General features: G+C 33.0%; 2 protein-coding genes across 4 annotated transcripts; one reads left to right on the plus strand and one right to left on the minus strand.

Annotated features, from left to right (window-relative positions):
• Positions 1-22: 22 nt before the first annotated feature.
• LOC135143368 (85/88 kDa calcium-independent phospholipase A2) lies at positions 23-7,716 on the minus strand. Of its 2 annotated transcripts, none has more exons than XM_064075221.1 (7): positions 7,616-7,716; positions 6,661-6,865; positions 6,520-6,610; positions 6,168-6,470; positions 3,400-4,676; positions 2,205-2,472; positions 23-2,153 (listed from the first exon to the last, which is right to left on the minus strand). In XM_064075221.1, the coding sequence occupies exons 1-7, from the start codon at positions 7,641-7,643 to the stop codon at positions 1,935-1,937; spliced, it is 2,391 nt and encodes a 796-aa protein (XP_063931291.1). In that variant the 5' UTR covers positions 7,644-7,716; the 3' UTR covers positions 23-1,934. The 2 variants fall into 2 exon arrangements, with proteins under 2 accessions (XP_063931291.1, XP_063931292.1); XM_064075222.1 differs by lacking the exon at positions 7,616-7,716 and adding an exon at positions 6,936-7,079.
• Positions 7,215-23,569, plus strand: LOC135143369 (eukaryotic translation initiation factor 3 subunit L). Of its 2 annotated transcripts, XM_064075223.1 has the most exons (6): positions 7,215-7,304; positions 7,366-7,454; positions 7,712-7,975; positions 20,675-21,889; positions 21,998-22,128; positions 23,276-23,569. In XM_064075223.1, the coding sequence occupies exons 2-6, from the start codon at positions 7,431-7,433 to the stop codon at positions 23,280-23,282; spliced, it is 1,641 nt and encodes a 546-aa protein (XP_063931293.1). In that variant the 5' UTR covers positions 7,215-7,304; positions 7,366-7,430; the 3' UTR covers positions 23,283-23,569. The 2 variants fall into 2 exon arrangements, with proteins under 2 accessions (XP_063931293.1, XP_063931294.1); XM_064075224.1 differs by lacking the exon at positions 23,276-23,569 and having other exon boundaries at positions 21,998-22,204.
• The last annotated feature ends 1,003 nt before the right edge of the window (positions 23,570-24,572 follow it).

Consider the following 24,572-nt stretch of genomic DNA (forward strand, 5'->3'; position numbering starts at 1 on the left):
TCAGTTAGTAGTTTTATAAAAATGGTAATACATATAATTTCAAAGGTGCGCTAATTAAATCTATGGAAATGACATTTGCAGATACAACTACTTGAAGTATTAATTAAAAAAAATTCGATTCCGTACACCTAATAAAATATATATGTATCTTTTGCGCTAGCCATACATAAATGATACGACACATACAATAAAATTAAGTTAATTTCGAATTAAAATGTGAAGTTGACCCAAACTGGACTAGTTAAACAGTGAATACCTACAAGTGCTACATATCACAAAAGAATGGTTCTATGCGAACGTAAAAGGAGACTTCAAATTAAAATCTGAAACTACAACTTCAACGTATTAATTAGTTATATTCTACGGTAATAAAACCGTCTATACATTTATCACACAATTTCTTGTATTAACGTTGTTCACACCATATACACGATACCTGTTTCATAAAAAATACTATGTGATCTAAAAAAAGTCTTCTATAGCAACCACAGAAATTTAATGTTATGAAAAATTATGTTGGGAACACCTACATGATTATTTTAAAAATAAATTTCATGGCCTACTATACGCCTTTTTTTATTATAAAGTAGTAGTCTCATTGTTGTGTAGATTCTGTAAGCGATTTGATCACTGGATTCTACTAATTTACAGTTTAATATAAATTAATTTTGATATATTTACTAGAAACTACATCCAGATATAGCTAACTAACAAGAGTTTTATTTCATAAAACAAGATTCTATGTATCTATTAATTGTAAATCAAATTCATACTCAAATGCTAATAAGAACTACTTGTATACTATGGAATAAGTTATAAATCATTCCCACCATGTAAGACACCACAAAAATATGTATTGAGTAAACAATTTACAACGTAATGCTTATTGTCATACCAAATTTCTCAGGTCGTGGTAATTATTGTTCATACCAGTGCCCTGTACGTATTTTTAATTTTATGGTCATGGCTTTTGGTCACAAAGGTGCGAACTTCAACAAAGGGTACTTACATTCTACAATTAAAAAAAAAAGGAACATTGTCATCATTTTGATTGATGAATGAATTATAAGATAATTTGAGCGTTATTATTTTAGCCTATTTTTATTAATTACTATTCAGTGGTGCTCATTGCCCCTCTTTTGTTAGATAACCCACTGTTTCAACAATTTAACTAGCGCTGCATGAAAACTATTATCAAAAGTAATTAAAATTATTGTTAGTTTTTTATGCTTTGGAAGAAAATTATTTCATAAATATATTATAGATAAAGCATAGTTATTACATTCGCATATTAAGGCTCCTATTCACTTGGATGATTTAAACCACCATAACATGCTCGTATAATAATATACCTATTGTTACTAAACTACTAGTGGTTACTTAAACATTGCATCAGTTTGAAATTTCTATAATCTGCAGTTTTAAGTCAAAAGAAAAAAAAAGTGGGTTCAATCAAACACTTCAAATACATAACTATTTGAAAACTTTGGGTCCATTATTTCCAAAATTGTGTCAACAGTTACAGTTTGTGTTTTTGGAATATGGTATATGAAAACAAACATTTTAAGTTAAAAATAATAACACTTACATAATTTAATGTTATACAATAACAATAATAATTAATCTTTAAATTTATTGTGAAGATAATCACCAATTTTCTTTTCAACCACAACAATAAAATTCACTTATATAACCTGAATGCCTAATTGATTCACCAAAATACTTTTTGAAGGATAAAACAGCAAACATTTTCTTTTGTTTATTCTGACAGAATAACGAAATATTACAGGTATAAAAAATCTTGAAAAATAAAAATTTACGGTTCGCAATTCTTCAATACATTTGACTATGTGACACATGAATTCCTTTATTAATAACTGAATTAAAAATTTAATATATATCACATCGAAATTTACGCTATAATGATTTTTACGTTAACCTCTATTTAAAATATCGGCTACTTGTTTAATTGTGCTGAGATTTTTAAACATATAAGCTTTAGTTTCCCATAGCATTTTACATAATTTTTCATCAGAAGTTTCATTCATAGCAATTTCTTCTGACATTTGTGGTGAAAATCTGAAGTAGGGTACACCGATTGTGGAACACCAAGACCTGGCTCTGTCTACTACTCTTCCATCACTAGCAGTTGCCTGCCAAATGCATATTTACTAATGTTGCAAAGCAATAATTTCATCAATTACCTGATCCACTAACAGTGTACCTAATGTGGATATACCACTGTATAATTTTACTCCATCCAAGATACTTCCAGGTAGAAAAACATCTATTTCTTTTACGGGAGTTACCGGAATCAAACCTGTTCCTAAACTAACAACTACTGACACTGGAGTTGCTTCATCTTCGCGGTCAACAGCTTTTAATGCTAGATGATGTTCATGAATTTCAGACAAGGCATCTAAAGTTGGATTGTTTGCGATGAGACCACCGTCAAGGAAATTTCCAAAAGCTCTGAAAGGAGTCTCAATAAATTATTTGTTGTTTCGACTTATGCTTTATTTTAGACATTAAATCTTTATCTAACTTTGCACAATGCACCAGTTTTCTAAAAGATTTTTCTAAAAAACCTTGGATTAACAGTAGAATCTTAGGTTTAGTCCGTAAAAAAAGAGCATTATGGCGTGCCTTTAAAAGAACGGGGTCTGAATCGGACTAGAAAACGCACAGACTTTTCGAACCATCTGTTGTCTGTCATTAGAGAGGCTAGACTCAAATACGAGTACTACACTGCAGCAAATATATTTTAAACCCCGTACAAGTACATCCGAACAAAGGTTTCGGAGCCAGTGAGGAGCGTTCATGTTAGGGATGCCTCAGGTCCACTAGTCAATAATTACGAAGATGTGGCAGGTATTCGAGGAGACATTCTCTGAATTTTTACATAAGAATCGCCCTCTTGGATGTTCCAGTTTGTTGGCTCCATTTCCGAGGTAGAACTTTCTAAAGACCTAATATTGGATAAACTTAAAAAGTAAAAAATCTCAAAATCCCCGGGCCGAGACTTCTTTAAAGTCTTAAAAAACTTAATTTTTTCCACCCGGCTTATCATCTTAATGGGGTAGTCATTTAAGTCAAGTTTTCTTCCCTCTGAATGGAAGACGACAATTCTACGCCTGATCCTTAAAAAAGGAGACAAATTCAAGGTCTTTAAATATCCCAAAAAAAAAAAAAAAGATATAACCCCATCCCTCCCTAAAACACGTAATAAATGGAGGGCCTGTAACTAGACGAGCTAGATTCTGCAACCGAGAATATAATCACTTTATTGCACATATAATACTTTCGTGTTCTCATTTATATTCTGTTGATGTGAACCAAAGCAGTTTCGTGATAATTTTATTTTCACGACGTATCATTTTTATAGTTACCATTACTTACCTGAAATATGTCGGGGCTGCACCTGTAGCACGTCCCACTTGCCATACATATTGTTCTTCAGGTGGTAGAGGTAGTTCATATGGTGAATTATGTTCTACACTCAAGATATCACTTGGACTTTGGTAATTTCTGAATAAATGTAATTCTACTGGTTTTCTGTCAGCCAGAACGCCTGTTACCATGACTTTTGGATGTGTTATATCAGCCATGACAGTTTCTGCGCCAAAGGTTTCTTTCAAAACATTTTCTAATGGTTCACTTGGATAAGGACGCATTCCGACGAAAGTGTATTCTTTAATACGAAAGTACAAACACAAACACTCTCGCATGGTTTTACCAGTGGCTATTCCCAGAGCCAGAATTCCCCCTGTACTTGTTCCCGCTAGCCAATCGAAGCAATGATTAATTGGCTTTTGTATGATATCTTCTAATTCCAGCAACATTTCTACAAGCACCAAACCCCTTATGCCTCCACCATCCAAACACAGAAGTCGTCCCTTCTTTGGAAAATCTCCGTCTTTATATTTCTGAGAGGCGATTTCCATTGCTGCTACATCCAACATTTGATTCAATACTTCTCTGTTAGTTGGTCCAATGACAGGTGGAGGGGGTATACCGTCATATGTACCACCATGTATGCAACCATCTGTACAATATGGAGTGCCCGGGGGACAACGTTCAGCGCCAACTGCATGAAGATAGTACAAAATTTTGGGTTCTTGTTCTTTGGTAATCAAGTGTCTTGATGAATGCCCTGCATTGTTGAGGATGTTCAAGTCAACACCAAAAATTATGAGACACTGTATTATCGACACGTTGCCCTGTTTCACAGCAAGGTGAATTGGACGATTTCCGTCGGCATCACCAATGTTAGCATCAGCTTGTCGACTTAAGAGAGCCACCACACATTCGAGACGATTTCGCATCACCATAATATGTAAAGCCGTTTTTTTATCAAAGTTGAGAGCATCAATGTGGCAATTCATATCAACGAGTGCCTCAATCACCTGTCGTGAACAGGCCCAATGTAAGGGTGTACCACCCATCTTCATGTCTTCCTTAAAGAGACTGTTGGGGTGGCTTTGAAGAAAGTCACCCACATAACCAGGTTGCACATTATCATCTATCAATCCTGAGGTTTTATTCACGTCGGCACCTGCTAGCAGTAGAGCCCTAACACAGTCAGGTTTGTCTGCTTGGCAAGCAAGATGCAATGGTGTGTACCCATTTTTATTGCGAGCGTTTAAACAATTTGGCGGAGTTCCTTGGGTTAAAGCCTAATAAAAAAATAAATTAGAATTAGAATCATTCTACAAACGTGGCACGAATTTCTGCATAATATTCATGTACGATATTTTTTCGACATTCATAACTTTAACGCAGCCGTATTAAAAATTGTTAATTGTTGTTGTACCTTTTTAAATGAAACATTTTTCGCATTACTAGTACATGAATGCTAGCAAAAAAACTAAATAAATTAATAAATGTTCGTTTTAACTTTTTATTTTGCGAAAAACAACCAACTGAAATATTTTCGTACGTTTTAAATATGGCATAATTTTGAAACACTACTACGAAGCACCTTAACGTAATACATATAATGGTATCAAAACGAGTTAGTGATATAGTTTTTAGAAAACGAATGCGTAAACAAAACAACTCTCATTGCAGTAGTCAACGGACATGGTAAATCAGGCGAGCAACATAGTTTTGTAACTAAATTGTGAATCATTTTTTCTGAAATATGTGTAACGTTGCGTCTAAGACTGTCATAGAAAAGATTTGAACAAAATTTATTTTAATTACGGATAATTTTGTACACTTAATATTTGAAATAGACACTGAAAAAGGCAAAACGTAAGATCCTGATTTTGAACTTAAAATTTTACGCCAATTTATTTATTACATTTGACATTTTCATTGCAACAGAAAGCGTTTATGAAGGTAAACGGTTGTGGGGGTACTCGATTCAGTTTGCTTGGGGTGAATTTCGGAAAGAATTTCGACAAAGTTCCGAGGAACCTCGTCTCTGCAGAGAAAAGAGGGAAGTGGCAGGTTGATAGATAGAACTAAGAGAACTTCAGAAAATATTGAAAATATTAAACAGGCAATCACTTTGTGGCTAACTGCATGGTGGTAATTTTAAATTTTAGGCGGCGCACATAACGCATTTCCCTTAAGGTGCAAAGTACTGTAAAAAAAAACAGAAAAGGTTTGCTGTTACAAGGTACTGATTGGTTGGTGGGTTTTCTAATATCCTGTGTAATAACATTGTAAAATTTTATTGTATACAAATGGAACGTTTTTAGTATAATTTGCACCAGAAGAGATGCATAGTGTTTCACCAACCACACCCTTCTTTTTTATTTCTTGAAATATCCAAAGCAGGATAATAAAATTTAATACGAGTAAATCAACTGAAAGACGATGATTTTGTCTTAGCACAAAACCGTTTGAATCTGTCAAGTTAAAATAATGAAATGTTTAAATTTTAAATGAATTATTTGACATACCTGTATTTGATATTGGTTTTTTTATTTTACAAAAAAGAATGAGCAAAAACATAACTACTCCATTTAAAGAAAAGTTAAGCCTACAGTGAAAGTATAATAAATAAAATCAACATTTGTAGAGAGAAATGGTTTAAAATTATGATCAAAATTAATCTTTCACTAGGAAACCAAGACAACACCCTGTGCATTTTTCATACATACATTGGAAATGAAATAAAGTTTAACTTTTGATCATTATTATACTATTATACTTACAGAAATAATATCCTTAGCAGTACTTGCAGCATAGTGAAACACAGAATCTGAATTATAATCCAAGTGTTCCAATGAACAATTAGCAGCAACTAGAACTTGAACAGTTTTCAAATTTTTTGTAGTAATTGCCACTTGCAGGGGAGAAATCCCTGTCTCATCATCAGTACTATTTAAATAATTGTTTATTTTAGGGTCTTTGAATGAGTCATACAAGCTAAAATATGCCGCCAAATGAGCCATATTCCATGAGGGATGATCAGCAAGAACATCACAAATCTTTTGTAATCCATGAGCATTACACATCTACAACATGAAACATTACAACCATCCACTATGTAAAATACTGACTAACTTCTTTTGAAACTTCAATGAAAACTGGTAATTTATCTTTCAAAACACAGAATTTAATTTCAGCTTCCTCAAGATTTGGGGTGCGGTATAAACTAAAATTGAATTTTATGACAAAACTTTGATATGCGTGAATTTTACAAACCTGTAGGTTTGATGTAAAGTTTCTGTATAAGGACGATGAAGTACAATTTCAAATGGTGCTCCTTTCTTGTTAGTTAAATTGTTAGCTGGCAAGTAAAGAACTAACCCATCTTCACGTAAATGTATGGCACGATCCGTAAAAGTATCAGACCTTGTTTCAATCACTTTATTCGGTGGAGGTTCAGAGCTCAGTAGACTACGTAGTACTAGAATAGTTTACGAAATTACAAAATGTAAAATTATAATATTTTGTGCAACAATTTGAACATTATTTACCATTAAAACCTTGTGCTAACATTGTCGATGCTTGAGTATTATATTACCACTGTCATGAATAAATAACACAACCTTGTAACTTCTCTTTGAAAATTACTCACAGAATTCTTGTGTCAATCCATACTTTTTAAGTTATTCGGGAAAATTATCTCACAGTTCAAGGATGATTCCTTGATTCGGTACCTTAATTCTAATAATGACGTACACTACTTGCGGTTGTATTAGGAATATTATTACAAATTTATTTCATTAATTGATATTTCAAACTTGAAGGTAAATTTTTGTAGTAACGTTTTATGAAATAATAATATGAAATTTCACATGTTCATGAACCAACGGGCTACCCGCAGATTTCTGTATGAATCACAGGTATGAATGTACTAATGTAGACGGGAAATTGACGAAGTATTTTTCAAACGTCATTTAACAGGTTTATAGGTTATGTTCCATTCATTTTGGAGGACGTAATCGCAGGCAGTGCTGAGGATTTACAAGATGTTCACCGACGATTTCGAACAGGTAATGCTCAAAATTCGTATATTTGCTAATAGTTACATTGTGTTACAAATGCATGTAATATTTATAATAAAGCAAAATAGTATCTAGAAATTCAAATATGTTGCAAATAACTACCATGTGTTTGCTGTTGAAAACTTAAAATCAACAAAATTTATACCGACCTACATGTTTCGCATGCACCATTCCCATAATATGTAGAATATTTGTTTAAACATTGACAATATATTGAAAATACAGTGACTTTCATTTATTTTTAGGGTTTTGAGTTCAACAACTATGATGAATATGGGGCTCACACTGGAGATCCAAACCTGGACAATGAATACAATAAACAACAGCTAAAGATGCCAGAAATTGTGAAAAATTTCCTAGTATATTTCCGTAATTGTGTTAATGAAGGATTAATTTTTGAGCTTCAAACATTGTATGAAACATCATGGCCCAAGTTAACTGAAGATTATTTTGAGAAGAGACCATGGCCAGAAGAATCCGAAGTAGCAGCTTTGGTCGACAGTGATCCTGTGAGTAAAATTTTACCTTCAGTTCCAATGTCTTGTACATCCTTAATCTTTTCTTTCACATGTTCACTTTTGTCCTTTATTTCTTCAGCGAGCTTTTCTTTTAATTCTTCGCCTTTGCTAGTTATCAAACTGCTTAACTGTTTCTTGTAGTGCTCCATTTCTAGTCAGCACACACAGTGCATAAGATACCACCGTTGTCGAGTACTGCTTATTTTAGAGATAGGACACGTCAGTTTCGACCCAATTTTGTAATATAGGTTGTTATGTATTATTATTTCATGTTTTATTGATTTTGAATTATCAATAGCTCGTTCTGTTTCCAGTGCTGCATGAATAATTTAAAAATTGTCAAGTATCATGAAGAGTCGAGGTTAACAGTAACTTTATTTAAAGACAAATTTTTGTGCGCATACTAATTTGCCGAAATATCACACTTAATTTTTTGGGATTGCGTTATTTTTTTGTGAATTCAAAATAGTCATAGAATAGGTTTCTCAGACATGAAGCGTCATAAGTAGGATCTTAAAATTCAGCTTTTCGCTTTTATCAAGTTGAATAAATAACTAATCATTATCTGTTAGTGATTGGAAAAATACTAGAGATGTACCGACTGTAGGTCTGGCCCATGGTAGAAGGAGACATGGTATAGGCATACGCATCGGGTGTGACGTCAAGTGGGGTGAAATTAGCGCGAAATTTAAAATACATTCTTTAAATTGCAAAAATTTATTTGTGATTATTCAGTTGTTGGAGTCGTATGTGTGATGTGATGGCAGAATTTAGGTTTATGGAGAGAACTGAGCATAAATATGTCGAAACCCTCTTTGTAACACTCAAGAGATAAGAGCAAATTGGTATTTGCATTTGCTGATGTCCTACATTTATCGAAATTGATACGAAACCACATTTTTGGACCGTTCAACTTTCAATAATTACATTTTTATCATTATTAATTTCATTAACTTTCGTTAGCCGACAACTAATTGACGTATTGGACAGAGCAATGACAACTCAAGCTGAAATTCCCTAGACTTCCCTAGCGAAGCTCACAAGAGTCACAAGGTCGTTGATGCCACCTAACGTCACAAATGGATGCGCAGACGATTTTTAAATTGGTACATCGGATGCCTATACCATGTCTCCTTCTACCATGGGTCTGGCCGACTAACCAACTACCCGATTGTTCGGCCAGTTAAAAACCGACTAGTCGGCCGATTGTTCGGCTTTGCTAAAACCGGTTTATAAATACAACAGACAGTGTGTTTTTTTTATATTTCTCTGACTACCTTAAAAATTTATTTTATTTTAATAAAAGGAATAACTAAAGTTCCTTTGTTTTCCAAAAAATGTATTAAATTTGTTTGGATAATTTTAACATTTAATTTTTTTGTAGTAACTCAGTACAAAAATAAAGAATAGCACAATTTAGGGCCAGTTTATACAATATTTTAACTGAGATTAAGTTGATCGCGCATTTAACAAGGCCATTAGCGACATCTGATTGGCGTAGAGTCGGGCACATGGTACTTTAGGGCGGTGTTAAAAATTAAATCGCAATTAAATATTTTATTGAGGTTCTGTAAACCGGTTTTAATTGTTTTATATACTATTTTAATTTTAATAAAAAAGCGGACCGATCGGCTGTTTTGCCGACTAGTCGCCGACTGCCAGCCGACGATGAAAAACGGCCGAAACTGGTCGATACATCCCTAGTTATAAATAATGTTCACCACAGTTGTATCGAGCATTGATTAAATACATATAGATAGACCCATGCTATTGTTTGGAGCGAACAGGCCAACGGCCGGCGAACAAGAGATGGCGCACGAACAGTCGGCCGTCAAACGCCGGCGAAAAGCTTGGACACCAATCACGCGCATAGGTAACACAAATCACACCAACAATACATTTAATAAATCTACCACTCGATAGAGGGCGACGAAAAAAATGTGTAAAAATCTCATAGTCAGCATTTAGATAATTTACAACGTTGCCAGATGAGCCTAACACAAGTTTGCCGTTATTTCTAGCCAAGTAGGTTTTATTTCGTTTGAAAGTTTCTGATAAAGAAATGGGATTATTATAATGAATAAAAATAAATAAAACTAGTGCTAACATTATTATAAATACGGTCCGGTAACTCAAATTTTACAGTACGAGTGAGATGTTTCAGGACGAGGCGACTGTAGGGAGCCGAGTCTTTAATTTCGAAACGAGTACTGCGAAAAGAGTTACCGGACGTATGTCGTTATGGATTTTATTTCATACTATCAACATATTTTTTTATTCGATAAAATAATTACTATTTTGAGAAAAAGTTCAAATCGAGTCACTTTTTCTGACATCGTCAGCAACCGCTGTTTGGTAAATGTTTTAATTTGTTTATTCGTGCAAATCAGCATCAAAAATGGTGTTTAAACACATAGTAACACTTTACAGGACTTGTTCTTTTTAGCTCAATTTTACCGGACTTGTCCGTTTTTTTTTTATTTTACCGGACTCCTTCGAATCCAGTAAAACGTGAAATTTGACACAGTATGAAGTAAAATAAATGTAAATAACACATTGGAAATTTTTTCTACGCTTTTATGTGCTCGCTTTTGTTACTAATAATACAAAGGAAAATGGTTTTAAATGCGTTTTCTCAAAACTTACTATATTTTTTTAGAAAATTTATTAGACTAGAGACGGACAGATATATGCTAAAGACAAAACATATGCATTCATATATATCTTAAAAAACGGGTAACATATGCCGCATAAAGTCAAAAATCAGATATTTTCTTTCACAATTTATGATGTAAATACAATTAAGTATATCGATAACTCGCTACTGAAAATTTATTGAAATATAATTTGTGTTAAAAAAAGGTTTTTGTGGTTTTATGGTTTATTAACATAATTTACTTATTTAAATTAAATATTTTTAATACATAGCACAAGTTCTCGATATTCTTTATTTTTATTCCAAGTAATAATTGTGTTTCCTTTAGTTTTAACCAAGAAAATTTTTCGGTTATTATCTAACATACTTTTGTACATTAAAAAACTCCATTCCACGTCGCAGGACGTTACAGGACAATATTTAAATAAATAAAGAAGTCGTTTTTATGTGTTTTAAAATTCACTCTGATTTCCGAACTTTAGACTTTTTGGTGTTTCACTTCGGCACAAGAACTACTCGTATCTCAAAGAAAACAAAGAGTGGAAAAATGGAACAGCTTTAGAAACTATTCTTTTATTTGTTCTGTCTTGCAGCGAGAAAAGAATATAGCGTATTGTACCTATATTTCATAGTAAAATTGTCGATCCGGTTTAAAATTTTACCCACCTAATTACGTAATTACGTTAACAAACTAAAATTTTCATTGAAGAGACAGACTGTTCTAGGAAACTTCACTAAATCTCTTTATTTACGAGCTATTCAAAGACCGCCGGTCTCACTGATATTTCTTACCTGGCTCCTACGAATGAAGCGAAAAATGCACACTCAGATTGGAAATATAGTAAATGGGGTAGTAGAGTTCCCTCAAACATATAAGGCGTTTATGACTTCACACCAATTTGACTCCCATTATAATTCAATAGGCCGTCACAACCGGATGTCCTAAACCCGCTCACCGATACCTACCTGAAAAAACCTTTTCCGGTAAAAGCACAGGGCAGGACTGAGTTTTGAATTTACCGACAACTGCGCCTTTCGATTTTTTTATTTTAAGTAAAAACAAAGTAACTTTGTACTCAATCATTTTTTATTACAGCAAATTAGTTAAAATTTTGACATACACAACTATTTACTTATTAACTACTACTACTGCTTATTTATTGATCGAAATGGTCACTGTCATCATCACTCGACTCTTCTAAATTAACAATTAACGGTTTTATCAACCGTGCCCTGTACTGGTCTTTTCCTGAATTTATTCTTCAAGAAGGCAATGTGCTTTGTAGCTTCTGCTACAAACCGCATTTCTATTTACAAATATATGTTTTCGGACTATCGGCAAAATTTTTTGCTACAATATTTCGAAAAGTATTTAAAAATAAATTGCTACAAAAATACAAATTAAATGGCCTATTACTATTAATTTTTATTTATTTGTCACTATTTAGTGTAAGACAATAATTTTTAAAAATTTTATTTATCTATGTATTTTTTATTAAAAAAATTAAGCTTGATAAACCTGTTTTTATAATTTGTAAATAAATTTAGTTGTGTTATTAGTACACTTCTTTTCAATTTTTGGAGGATATGCAACTGCATATCTCTGCATACATATATTAATAAAGTTACAGCATATTTGCATAAATTTTATGCATATTACATGATCATAGTTCTCAAAATTTTGCTGCATACTTTTCGCTCTCTAGTCATATATTATTTTTAATATAACAGCAATATGAATGTACCCTCTGGATTTGAAACAAAAGACGGTGACATCGTCAAAATTATTTGATTTATCAAAAAACTTAGTGGACCAGTTTTCTATTATTGCGATCGTACTTATTAAAGATTTTATGTTTTTTGCTTTCAGTATCTTAATAATATTTTCAAATGTGCAGAATAATGATTAAATAATTAAGGTACGGAAGAAACGTTTTAAAAACAAAATTACTCTTAGTCCGGTCCTTCGCGTCTCGGCCGTCCCTGGCACGTGGCATGGTTTACATTTATAGTGAACCAAGACCTATAAGGTTATATGGCCATCATAAAAGTAGTTGACCGCAAATAAATACCCCCTTTGTGTGGTTCGCACTAAGCTTACCGGTTGGCAATAAATCATCTTCTAAACATTTCTTGCTCATATTTAACAGGGCCGGCTTTCAAAGCGAGTGGTTATTTCGGAACCCTCAGCGGCTGCAGGTAGTAAAGAAATAGTGGAGTGCTGGATTTTCATATTTAGTGAAAGCCGCCCCTGAACGAAACCACAAAAGCCGGTCGAGCTGCAGTGGACACGTTATTTACGACCCTAAAACCTTTTCTATTGTAAACAACTTAACTTCGACACAATGGGATGATTTTATGATGGCCATATAACCTTATAACTCTTGGTTCACTATACTAAGTTTTATGAAGGGTCGGCTGTAAAGTACTTTAAACGTCAAAGCCATAAACGCCTTATAGGTTTGAGGAAACTATACCTACATATGTATGTATGCGTAATATGTCGTTAGACATAAGTATTTTGCAAATAAAATTTATTTCATTGAAAACAGAAGCATTAAAAAACATATCTGTACAAGTTTGGTATCGATATGGCCAGTTGTTTAGAATATGCAAATATGCTTTTGTTCGTATTTACAATCATTACGAAACAGGTTATCAAATAATCTATTTTCACAAGGCTGGACTTTCAAGCGGCAGAAGAGTTAAAAACCATAAATTTTCATTGAAGAAACAAACTCTTCCAAGAAAATTTACCAAATCTTTTAGTTTACGCACTATTGGACGAGCACTCCTTAAAACGGTCAGTATACCTAATCGCATTATTGCATTTAGAAGGTTCTGGTAAATAAATGGGATTATTATAATGAACAAATAAAACAAATAAATTATGATTATTATTTGTTGTTTTAATCCATTAGACGCTTATAGGATTATAAGCATACTTTTCTTGAAAAATCGGTAATAAATTCAGTGAAGCATCTTTGTGCCTTAATTCCTCTTGGTAAATTGGGATTTTGAATAGAGGTTGCAGGAAAATTTTGTATGGTTTTATGGTTTATTTACATAATTTTCTTATTTACAAAGAATGTTTTTAAAATATAATAGTTCTTGATATTATTTATTTTAATTACATTTAATAAACCATAAAACCACAAAAATCTTTTTTTAACACAAATTAGAAATTATATTTCAATAAATTTTCAGTAGCGAGTTATCGATATACTTAATTGTATTTACATCATAAAATTTATTTATTTTACTTCATACTATGTCAAGTTTAACGTTTTACTGGATTCGAACGAGTCCGGTAAAATCAAAAAAACGGACAAGTCCCATAAAATTGAGCCAAAAAGGACAAGTGTTCCATTTCCGGAAGCGGCCACTGACCCTTTTGGGTCTCTTTTGCTTTACCTGTTATTGTAAATACAAATGTAAATTTACTACTTCTGTAACCGTCCTGTATTAAGGTAAGTGTCCACTTGCGAGAAATCGCCTCAAAATCAGCCCTGGAGAGCTCCGAGTCCAGTCGAGTAAAGACGAAATACTGATCGGCTGATCTCGCCGCGAACGATATTCTCTCCAGTGGACAAGCCAAACTGCGTTTACTTGCGAGAGATACTGTCCGTGTGAAGAAGCTTCGAATTGGGGAAGTATTCCCCGAGAGTAAGCAGTTCATCATAAATTATTTTTCGAGTAAAGCCGACTTATTTTACACGTTTATGATTCTATGCAAACAGTCGTGAAAAGGACTACGCAATTCGGCCAAATCTGATCGTTTACCTGACTTCAACATTTATACAGCGTTTTGAGATAGGTAACACATTTTTATGAAATTATTAAATACTAAAAAAAATGTAAAACGAAAATAAATGACTAAATTATGTTCATTTGTCGTAAATCTGAAGCAAGTAATGTGAAAAGTAGACTAGATTAACTTTTTTAATTTATAATTAAACATCATAGTTTGTATAAGTGATTCTGATTATACTTCATTATTATTATTATTATTTTGTTGTAGTACGAGATTAAACTATGCACAACGAAGTAAATTCATTTTTTATTATTCAAATAACGTTTTTAAATGAATTTTTAATAATAATTTACATATTAGGTACTACAAATGTATTGTTAAGTAGCATGAGTATTCAAAAATTAATATTTATATTTATTTTCGGTGTTTATCCACAAGTGCTTTTATAAATTGATACCTGCCTCACCTGAAAATATAATTATTAGGGACAATAATTTTATAGATGTTTTTACACACTACAACATTGCATGTAATTGTCCTTTGATGAATCATAACCTGCCGGGATGATAATCTTCAGGTGCCGGTCGTATTAAGCGCTCTTACCAATCTAACCCGGGAGACAATTTACCTATACCCTTTTTGCTACCTGTTTTCCCAGCATTTACATTTCAGTTGAATTTCTTGAAAGAGGATTAACAAAAAGCTCATAAAATCATAAATTATTTGTCGGTCGAGTACAAATCGCTCGTTTCTCTCGCTAGTGTACCCGAGCAGTGGACAGGGTAGCAAATTTGCTAGAACTTGGGCTCTAGTTGGAAACCAAAGCTGTGCCTCTCTGGAGGTACTTTCACAATACGAACACGTTTCGAATTCCTACAGTTCTGTCCGCGAGTGGTGAGCTTTGCCATGGCCAAATTTGGATGGTCAAAAGACCAAACTGCAGAACTAATTGCACGATATGGAAAAAAAGGACTATAGAAATCGCGTAGCATACACTAAAATTATTTTCAACTATACAGAGTGTTCTGTTTTTGAGGCGTAATATTCAACGTACTTTTTTAAATAGAATGCCTAATTCTAATTTTCTAAAAAATTTTTGTAATGAAGCGGTTCACAAAAAAATCGCAATCGTATTAATTTTAAGATCTGTGTTATAATATTTTATGGGGAGGTAAACAAAAGTACGTGCTTTGCTATGGTATCAATTAAATTAATTTCTAATATGCTGAGTGTTTATAAAAACAAAACTAAAATATTAACAATTTTCAAACATCGTTATTTCCGTCAGCCCATTCTCTACTTTTACGTTTTCTCGACCTTTCATGACCCCTAGAGTACGAAAAAATAAGTCTCTAGTTTCCGTCTGTCTGTCTGTCCGTCTGTCTGCCGTCCCGATTTTTATTAGACAGATAATCTCCAAAAGTACTGGGTCGATTCCAGATTTTTGGAAAAGAAAACATAAAACAACATTTTACAATTTAATTTTGATTCTTACAGCTGTTTTAAAGTTATGATAAGCATAATAAACTTTTAATCAAAATATATTTGCTTATCCCCTCCAAAAAATTGATAACGTCAGTTCAAAATTTTGCCGAATAATTTCCACCCGAAATGTGCAAAATATATATGATCAGTATAATACTTGTAATTTATTATTGTGTTCATATTTTTTAGATTTGCTTATACAGGGCGACTCAAAAAAAAATGAATGCGTGATTTTAGTTTCCTGAATAACACAAGAATTGCAAAACTGAATAGGTACTTTGAAATCTTCCAGACGTTTTAAGGTTATTGTAAGCGTGGTAAATTGTTAATCAAAACATATATGTTTATTCCCAACAAAAACTTGATGACGTCATCTCAAAATTTTTCAGAATAAATTCTATCCAAAGTGTGCAAAATATGTTGAGTTTTTAATTGTGATTTATCACTGCATTCATATTCATCTACTGTTATTTTTAGTATTATACTGCACCAATCCAAGTTGATATACGTGACCTTGCAAAAATGTTGATGACGTCATCACAAAATTGTGTAAAGAAAAAACTCAACTCGAAAATGTTAGATATGTTTCATAGTTCTTTCGGTGCGAGGGAAGTTCTGTCGAAACAACTTTCGACCAATTTTTTACATTTTTAAGAGATATGTGGAAAGAAGATTTTACATAATATTAAATAAGAGTAATAATTGCAATGTTGATTTAATCAAAATCAACTCTACATTAAAATTATATGACATTATAATAGAGGGTGGGATCATATGAATGTGACAACCTGTGACACAGAAAAGAAAGGTCCAAAAACCCCAAAATGTACGTGACATAACCTATGGAGAACACCTTATTTTGTTCAATGATTTACATAATACTTTTACATATGTACCTGATACAAAAAAATCGTAATGTTACTATTACTCTTTCATGAATAGAAATAGCATCGTGCATTTGCGTATTTCTTAGCACAATTTTAGGTCCAGATAATAATTTATGTCCTCTTACTACCTGTTTTCACAGCTGCAATATTTTACCGTATTTCGTGAAAAATAAATTAACAAAAGGCTCGTAAAATCATAAATTCTTTGTCGGTTCGAGTAAAGAGGGTCCATTTTCCTCGCAAGTGCAACTGTGTAGTGGACAGGGTTTTGAGAGCTTTGTCTGATCGACATCTATCGGCGAGCAAAATTTGCCAAAATATCCTCTCAAATCGACAAGCCCTTGAAAGTAACTCTCGCGAATTCTCGCCAAGTCACTCTCCAGTGGACACGTACCTTTAAACATCGAAACCGAACGCTGTCAATTATTTCGCACGCAACAAAACAAAGGTCCTTCGAGCAATATCAAAGTACAATTCGTTATTACATTGTCGTATCAACCAGATTACAAAAAACACTGGTAGGACGAGCCGAGTTGCACAAACATTGGTCCTTCGAGACGGATTGCACAAAACATTGGTCCATCGAGTCGGATTATACAAAACAATAGCATGTTTGCGCAAAACCGTTTCTTATACAGTTTTCCTTATACTTACACTTATAATTTATAATTATAGTTATAAGTATAATTGTAACAGTTATGCTGACGGCTTAGGACCTTACATTGGCAAGCAGAACTGACTTTCTGGCACATAAATTGATTAATTTTGCACATCAAATATTTAGAAATTTTGGCGACTTGTGGCAATATAGAAGATGTTCAGAACTACTCAGTGTATCAATTAATACAAAAAGAGTTTCTTTTTCAGTTGCGACATAATTAGAGTTCTAAATGACACTGATTGACATTGTAAAAAAATTCTATTGTTGTGAATATAAGATGTAACGATTATGAGTGTTATAATCATAAAAGACATAAGTTATAAGGATAAGTGTAAGCATAAGGAAAAATTTGTAAGAAAATGTTTTGCGCAAACACGCTAATAAGTCCTGTAACGTGTTATACTATGTGTTTAAACATATGATGCTGACTTGCACGAATAAACAAATTAAAACATTTGCCAAACAGCGGTTGCTAACGATGTCACAAAAAGTGACTCGATTTGAACTTTTTCTCAAAATAGTAATAATTTTATCGAATAAAAAAATATGTTGACAGTATGAAATAAAATCCATAACGACAAACGTCCGGTAACTCTTTTCGCAGTACTCGTTTCGAAAAGACTCGGCTACCTACTCGTCCTGAAACATCCCACTCGTACTGTAAAATTTGAGCTATTTAGAATAACTTTAATAACTATTTATGTTTTCATCAACACTAACAAGTATTTAAAATAACAAGTAATAATTTGTTTGTATTGTTTATTCATTATAATAATTCCATTTATTTACCAGAAACTTTTAAACGAAATAAAATCTAATCGAATAGAAATAACGGCAAAGTTGTGTTAGACTCATCTGGCAACGTTGTAAAGTATCTAAATGTTGACTATGAGATTTTTACACATTTTTTTCGTCGCCCTCTATCGAGTGGTAGATTTATTAAATGTATTGTTGGTGTGATTTGTGTTTCCTATGCGCGTGATTGGTGTCCAAGCTTTTCGCCGGCGTTTGACGGCCGACTGTTGGTGCGCCATCTCTTGTTCGCCGGCCGTTGGCCTGTTCGCTCCAAACAATAGCATGGGTCTATCTATATGTATTTAATCAATGTATCGAGTAAAAATTCAACGGCTAATACCATTTCAAAGATTTGATCTGTTAGGTCTATAGTCGAGTATACTTGGTTATAGTGCCTAATAGCCGTGGGTTTTTATATTGTACCTCCATGTCCTTCAATATCTATTGTTTCAGTGGTATGTTTGGTACATAAGCGTATAACATCCCTTTTATCTCGCCATTTCATGATACATATGCTACACTTATTTTCTAAACCAAAAAGTTCTCCTCTTTTTATTTTTTTTTTAATTGCCTCTTTGAGGTTCCTCTGACAATTAGATCTCAAAGTTCCGATGTAATGTGTTTTTTTAGTAAGTAGAATATTTGTTAGCTCAAGGCTAGAGTAATAATAATTATCAGTGATAATGGTGCGAACCGATTACAGTAAGTTTTGTGCGAAATTTATTACGATATTTGTTGGAACAGTTATACTTTCGATATTTTGTTCTCTCCCAGTATAAATTGTAATACATATTCCATCTATAACCGTTGTCGCTATACAATTTGAACAGTTTTACTCCGTACTTGTGTGTTTTCTATGGAATTTGCGTTTTTAAAACAAGTCTACCTTGGAAAGGGATAATTGATTCATCCACCTGAAATATAGGTCGTTTGAAAATTTTGTAAGTAATTTATATAACAACGGCTTTATTTTGAACAACCTATCACCTGCTGGAGTATTTTTGTTGTTTGAAAAATGCCACCTTCTTAAAAGAAGTTGAAAGTGATTTCTGGAAATTACTTTAAGAATAATGGAGTTTATGTACAATATGACAGCAGCCCGTTAGATTGACGATATCCTACAGCCCGGTTTACTTCCCAACATTCAGGATGTACTTTTTCAACACAACAATGTTCGCCTCCTCATATTGCCCACAGAATTTTGGACATCTCGATCTCCCGATCTCATCCCCATAGAACATCTGTTGGATAGCGGCCAGCACATTATTTGCTATAATTTTGTTAATTGAATTTTGGATGATTTCTTTACCTCTGAAAGACCAACACCTGGCATAAAAATCAGTTGAAAATAGTATATTATTAGCCAAGGTTGCAGAGCCAAGTATTCTAGACCGAGCGCAAATTAGAACCCGAGACGCGCAGCGTCGAGGGCTCTGAAGCGCGAGGTCTAGAAGTGGCTTTGCAACCGTGGTTAATATACTTTTTTTTTTCACTAGTAGAAACCATAATACAATAAACTGCAAAAATAAACGTTCAATTTTTTGACACAACATGATTTTGTTTTGATTTCTAGTCAAACTTAATCTAAATCTTCAACACAAAGAAAACCGTTTATACTTGTCGCTGAGTTAATCATTTTATCTTCTACCGTCTACCAACTACCATGCGTATACTCAAGTAATGTTTGTAGCACACATTTGTTCATTTTTTAAGAAATAATCACATCAAACATTGCGTACATAACCTCAGTTTTTCTTTTTGAACCGGTGGTCGCAAAAGTTGAATTTGCTACCACTAAATGAGTCGACATTTGCATGCGTCATGGATGCTAGTGAAAAAAAATTATTATTGGGTATTAAACTTCCCATGTCAGTCAGGATTTTTTTGCATTTATAGGAAAACTGTTAGTTTTTTGAGGGATTTTTTCAATGCGTCCATAAATGCCACTGAAACATCAGTAGAATGTGAGGCTAATCAGTATACACATTGACAGAATGAACACTTTGTTGAACCGTTGTTTAAGATTTTGATCACCTGGTTTACGAACTCATTTATGAAGGTTATATGTACATTTTTCATATTTATACTTCCTGAGTGTAAGCTAAAGAACTATAGCAGTCGAGTCCATCGGGCGACATTGCCATTTTCATATTTTTTCGACGTTTCATGACCCTTAGAGTACCAAAAAAGTGGTCTCGCATTTCCATCTGTCTGTCTGTTTGTGTTGATTTTTATTACACAGATAATCTTCAAAACTACCGGACCGGTTGTTGTCAATTTTTTTTTATTGGAAAAAAGTAGGTAGCCAATTTCGGTCGATTTGTTTAGTGTTTATTCAAGACAAATCAAACTACTAAACACGTACTGTGCTCACGTTTAATATGTATTATTTTCATATTACTTTATTTACTTATGAAACATAACACGTTTGTAATAAAGAATATTTTTGCAGGTTTTCATGATTCTCTATAAAGAACTATATTTTCGTCATATCTACGCTCGAATTCAAGGTGGACCAACGCTCGAACAGCGATTTAATTCATTTTACAACTACTGCGATTTGTTTAACTACATTTTGAGTGCAGATGTCCCAGTTCCGTTGGAGCTTCCTGATTTGTGGTTGTGGGAACTGATAGATGAATTTGTTTACCAGTTTCAATCCTTCGCACAATATAGGGCACGCCTTCAAAAGAAAACTGCCCAAGAATTAGAAACGTTGAACTCCAATAACAAAGTATGGAACGTGCTTTGCGTTTTGAATGTACTACATTCATTGGTCGACAAAAGTAACATCAAGCAGCAGTTGGAAGTATGTGCAAGTGGTGGAGATCCTGACTCAGTTGCTGGAGAGTTTGGCAGCCACTCACTTTATAAGATGTTGGGTTACTTCTCGTTGATTGGACTTTTGAGACTTCATTCTCTACTTGGAGATTACTATCAATCAATTAAAGTTTTGGAAAATATCGAGATTCATAAAAAATCGCAGTACGCCCACATTCCGGCTTGTTTGATCTCTACTTCCTATTATGTAGGTTTTGGTTACATGATGATGAGAAGATATTCTGATGCTATACGCACTTTTTCATCAATTCTGTTGTATATTCAACGTACTAAACAACTTTTTGCTTCTAAGAGTTATCAGCATGATCAGATAAATAAACAGACTGATCAGATGTATCACTTACTGGCGATCTGTTTAGTTCTTCATCCTCAGTGCATTGATGAATCAATTCAACAAACTTTAAGAGAAAAAAGCTACCATGAAAAGATGTACAAGATGCAGTATGGAGATCTTCAAGAATTTGAAAACTGCTTTATTTTTGCTTGTCCAAAATTCTTGTCACCGTGCCCCCCTCCTGTCGATTCTATACCAGATGATTACTCAAAGGAAGCGATTCGCCATCAAACACAAGTTTTTATGGACGAAGTACAGCAACAAAAAATGTTGCCAACTATTAGAAGTTACTTAAAATTGTATACCACTTTGCCCATTGCTAAGCTAGCTACTTTTATGGCCCAAAATAAGAACAATGATGGCAAATTTGATGTCAATAAAGAGACACAAAGTTTGTTGATCCACTTGTTATGCTTCAAACATAAAATGAAGAATGTCGTTTGGTCAAAAGGATCTTCTGGTTTGGAAGGAAAACTGGAAAGTGGCTCAGAGGTAATACTTTTTGTAGTTGATATAATTTGATGGAGTTATTTATTTCTATGATTAAATGAATATTATATTTACTTCTGGTAACAGAATTAACATTTATTTTTATTCCAGCTGGACTTCTACATTGACAACGACATGATTCATATCGCCGATACAAAGGTTGCACATAGATACGGCGATTTCTTTATAAGAAAAATTTTGAAGTTTGAAGATTTAAATCGAAAACTTCATAACTTGAAGTTGTAAGTGTTTATTTTGAACTTTTGTAACCATTCATCATTAATAATCACATTAAAATGTAAAGCAACCTCAACCAAACTGTTGTTTTTTTTCAATATACGAGTATATTCATTTTGTACATATCACATAGACATCTTTTCGCAAGGACGTTGTATAGATACAATGTCATTAGAATTAAGTTGTTAATGATACTAACTATCTATAAGGTAACTTATGAGTTAATAATTTTGATCTACGTTTAGTATGATGACTGTCGCCTAAAAAATGCGATTTGTAATAAAATAGTACTAGCTACTAGCCATGAAATGTGGTAATTCATTAACAATACATAAATACGTCACTAATTACTGAATTTTACGCCATTTGTTCTTGTAAAGTTAATTGGGTAAAAGGGTACTACGGCGGGTAGTCAGTCCGGGAAATTTCAGGGACTTTGTCCAGATCGACAAATTCTAAGGCCATCAACAATCGAAAGAATCGTACAATAGTTTACATGTGTTTGAACATTTAATCTTAAGTTAGTGTATTGATTGTAGTTGTACCTAAAGCATGTCTTATTAAAGTTTGTTTTGGGCTCAAAATCACAATAATGATTTTGAACTAAATAACCAAAATATCAAAGTAATAAATTTTATTTGATTGATACATGTCATCGCTCGTACTACTTTATTCTAATTGTGAATTCCGTTTTCCTGTTTATTTTAATACCATAAGTTGTTATAAAAAGAATAAAGAGTAATTTAGATGCATTCAACGTGTTGATCTAAAATAATTAGAGGAGAAAATATTTTCTAATTTTTGTTTTTACATGTAAAGTCCCTCTGTTCCAAAAACGATTCTACATCCGGTATATACCTACTCTCAAAATTATGTGTACTTACGCAGTTTTAATAAATAAAAACGACATATAACTGAAATAACGTTATTTCAGTTTTCAAGACCCATTTTTTAAATTGAAAGTAGTTAGTAGAAACAAAAAACAATACACTAATTATATTTGAGAGCTTTTTGAGGATTATACATTTTTTGTAAAAGAATTTAGCGTTTTACCATTTTTACGGTATTCTCAAAGTGTATTAAAATTTCATAATAATTAATAACATTAACAGACTGGTGGAAACGGGATACCAACATCTGCTTATTTTTCAGAAAGTGAAACGCCAATAAGAAAACATGAGATTGAGTATTCATGAGTGACCCTACATCAGGATATATGTACTTCATTTAGCAAAAGCACACTTCAATGGACAGTGTTAAACGTATCTATCAAAAGGAAAAAAAAAAGATGTTCACACAAATATGGAAATACTTCAGTCCATGGACGTAGATTCCCTTAATGCTTCAGTCCAACCTACCTGGCGAAAAGTTTATTCCACTTTGCCAAACTGTATAACTTTTTAGTATGGAGACATAATAAATAAGACTCATGGGTATTACTATGTACCTATAGTGTAATGATATTTTGTTTCCCTTCATGAGAGATCCAATTTTGAATATATGCAACGTTCAATTTATTATTTATTTTTAGGTAAAATCATTGTTTAATATAATATACTTAAACAATGGTAAAATGTAGTGTCCGTGTAAAAGAATTCTACTTCGAGACAATATCCTTATTAGACTCTTAGCTTTACAAAAACCATTTTTCTAAATAGTATTTAAACATAACGTCATGAAAGGTGACATAAAAGTTACAAGGGTGCATTTTGCTTCTACGTGACAATAATCCAGGAACCCAGCACCAAAAGAGGTCCGCGAAGATTGTGTAGGATCAGTGGTTGGAAGTAATTCATTACTGTAATTCAATTCCATTTCAAGTAATGACTAATGAGTAATTGTAAGGAATTACTTTTTTCAAGTAATTCAGTCACTTTACAATTACTTTTAACCAAAATACTCAAAAATATTGTTTTGTTTTTCTCTACGAATCGTTTACCTGAACTGCTGAGACAATTATATTTTACCTGGTTCGTCCCAATAAAGAGAAGATTAACCCAATATTTAGGGAGTTAAAATCTAAAACGCGCTTTACAGAAATAAAATATGTTAATAATTGGGCAAGGGCAGAATATTTAAAATTTGTGGTCAAACAAATTTTAGTCATTTTCTGGTCCACTCAAATCTATAACAGGTAACTAATAGAGCCCGTCCTTTTAAACCCCTCATAATCCGATAATAAAATTTTATGAGTGTCCAACTGTCCACCCTTTAAGGTTTTCTAAATTTGTAAGTCACAACGCCAAGGGGCAGTTAAAGACAGACTTTTAAGTTTACATTATCTTGTAGCCCCCTTCTAAGTATTTAGGAACATCCTTCTTATTAAAGATTAAAAGATTTGCTTTCGCAGGTAATTATCGGTGGACTAATATTTACGATACATTTACACGTAGCCAATAAGATATTTTGAAATCTCCCACCAATGCAAATTTTTGTTTAAAAGTTGTTG

The sequence above is a fragment of the Zophobas morio genome, unplaced genomic scaffold (genome assembly GCF_036711695.1).
Source record: "Zophobas morio isolate AGI-343-1 ecotype UQ-CSIRO unplaced genomic scaffold, CSIRO_AGI_Zmor_V1 ptg000058l, whole genome shotgun sequence".
Classification (NCBI taxonomy): Eukaryota; Metazoa; Arthropoda; class Insecta; order Coleoptera; family Tenebrionidae; genus Zophobas; species Zophobas morio.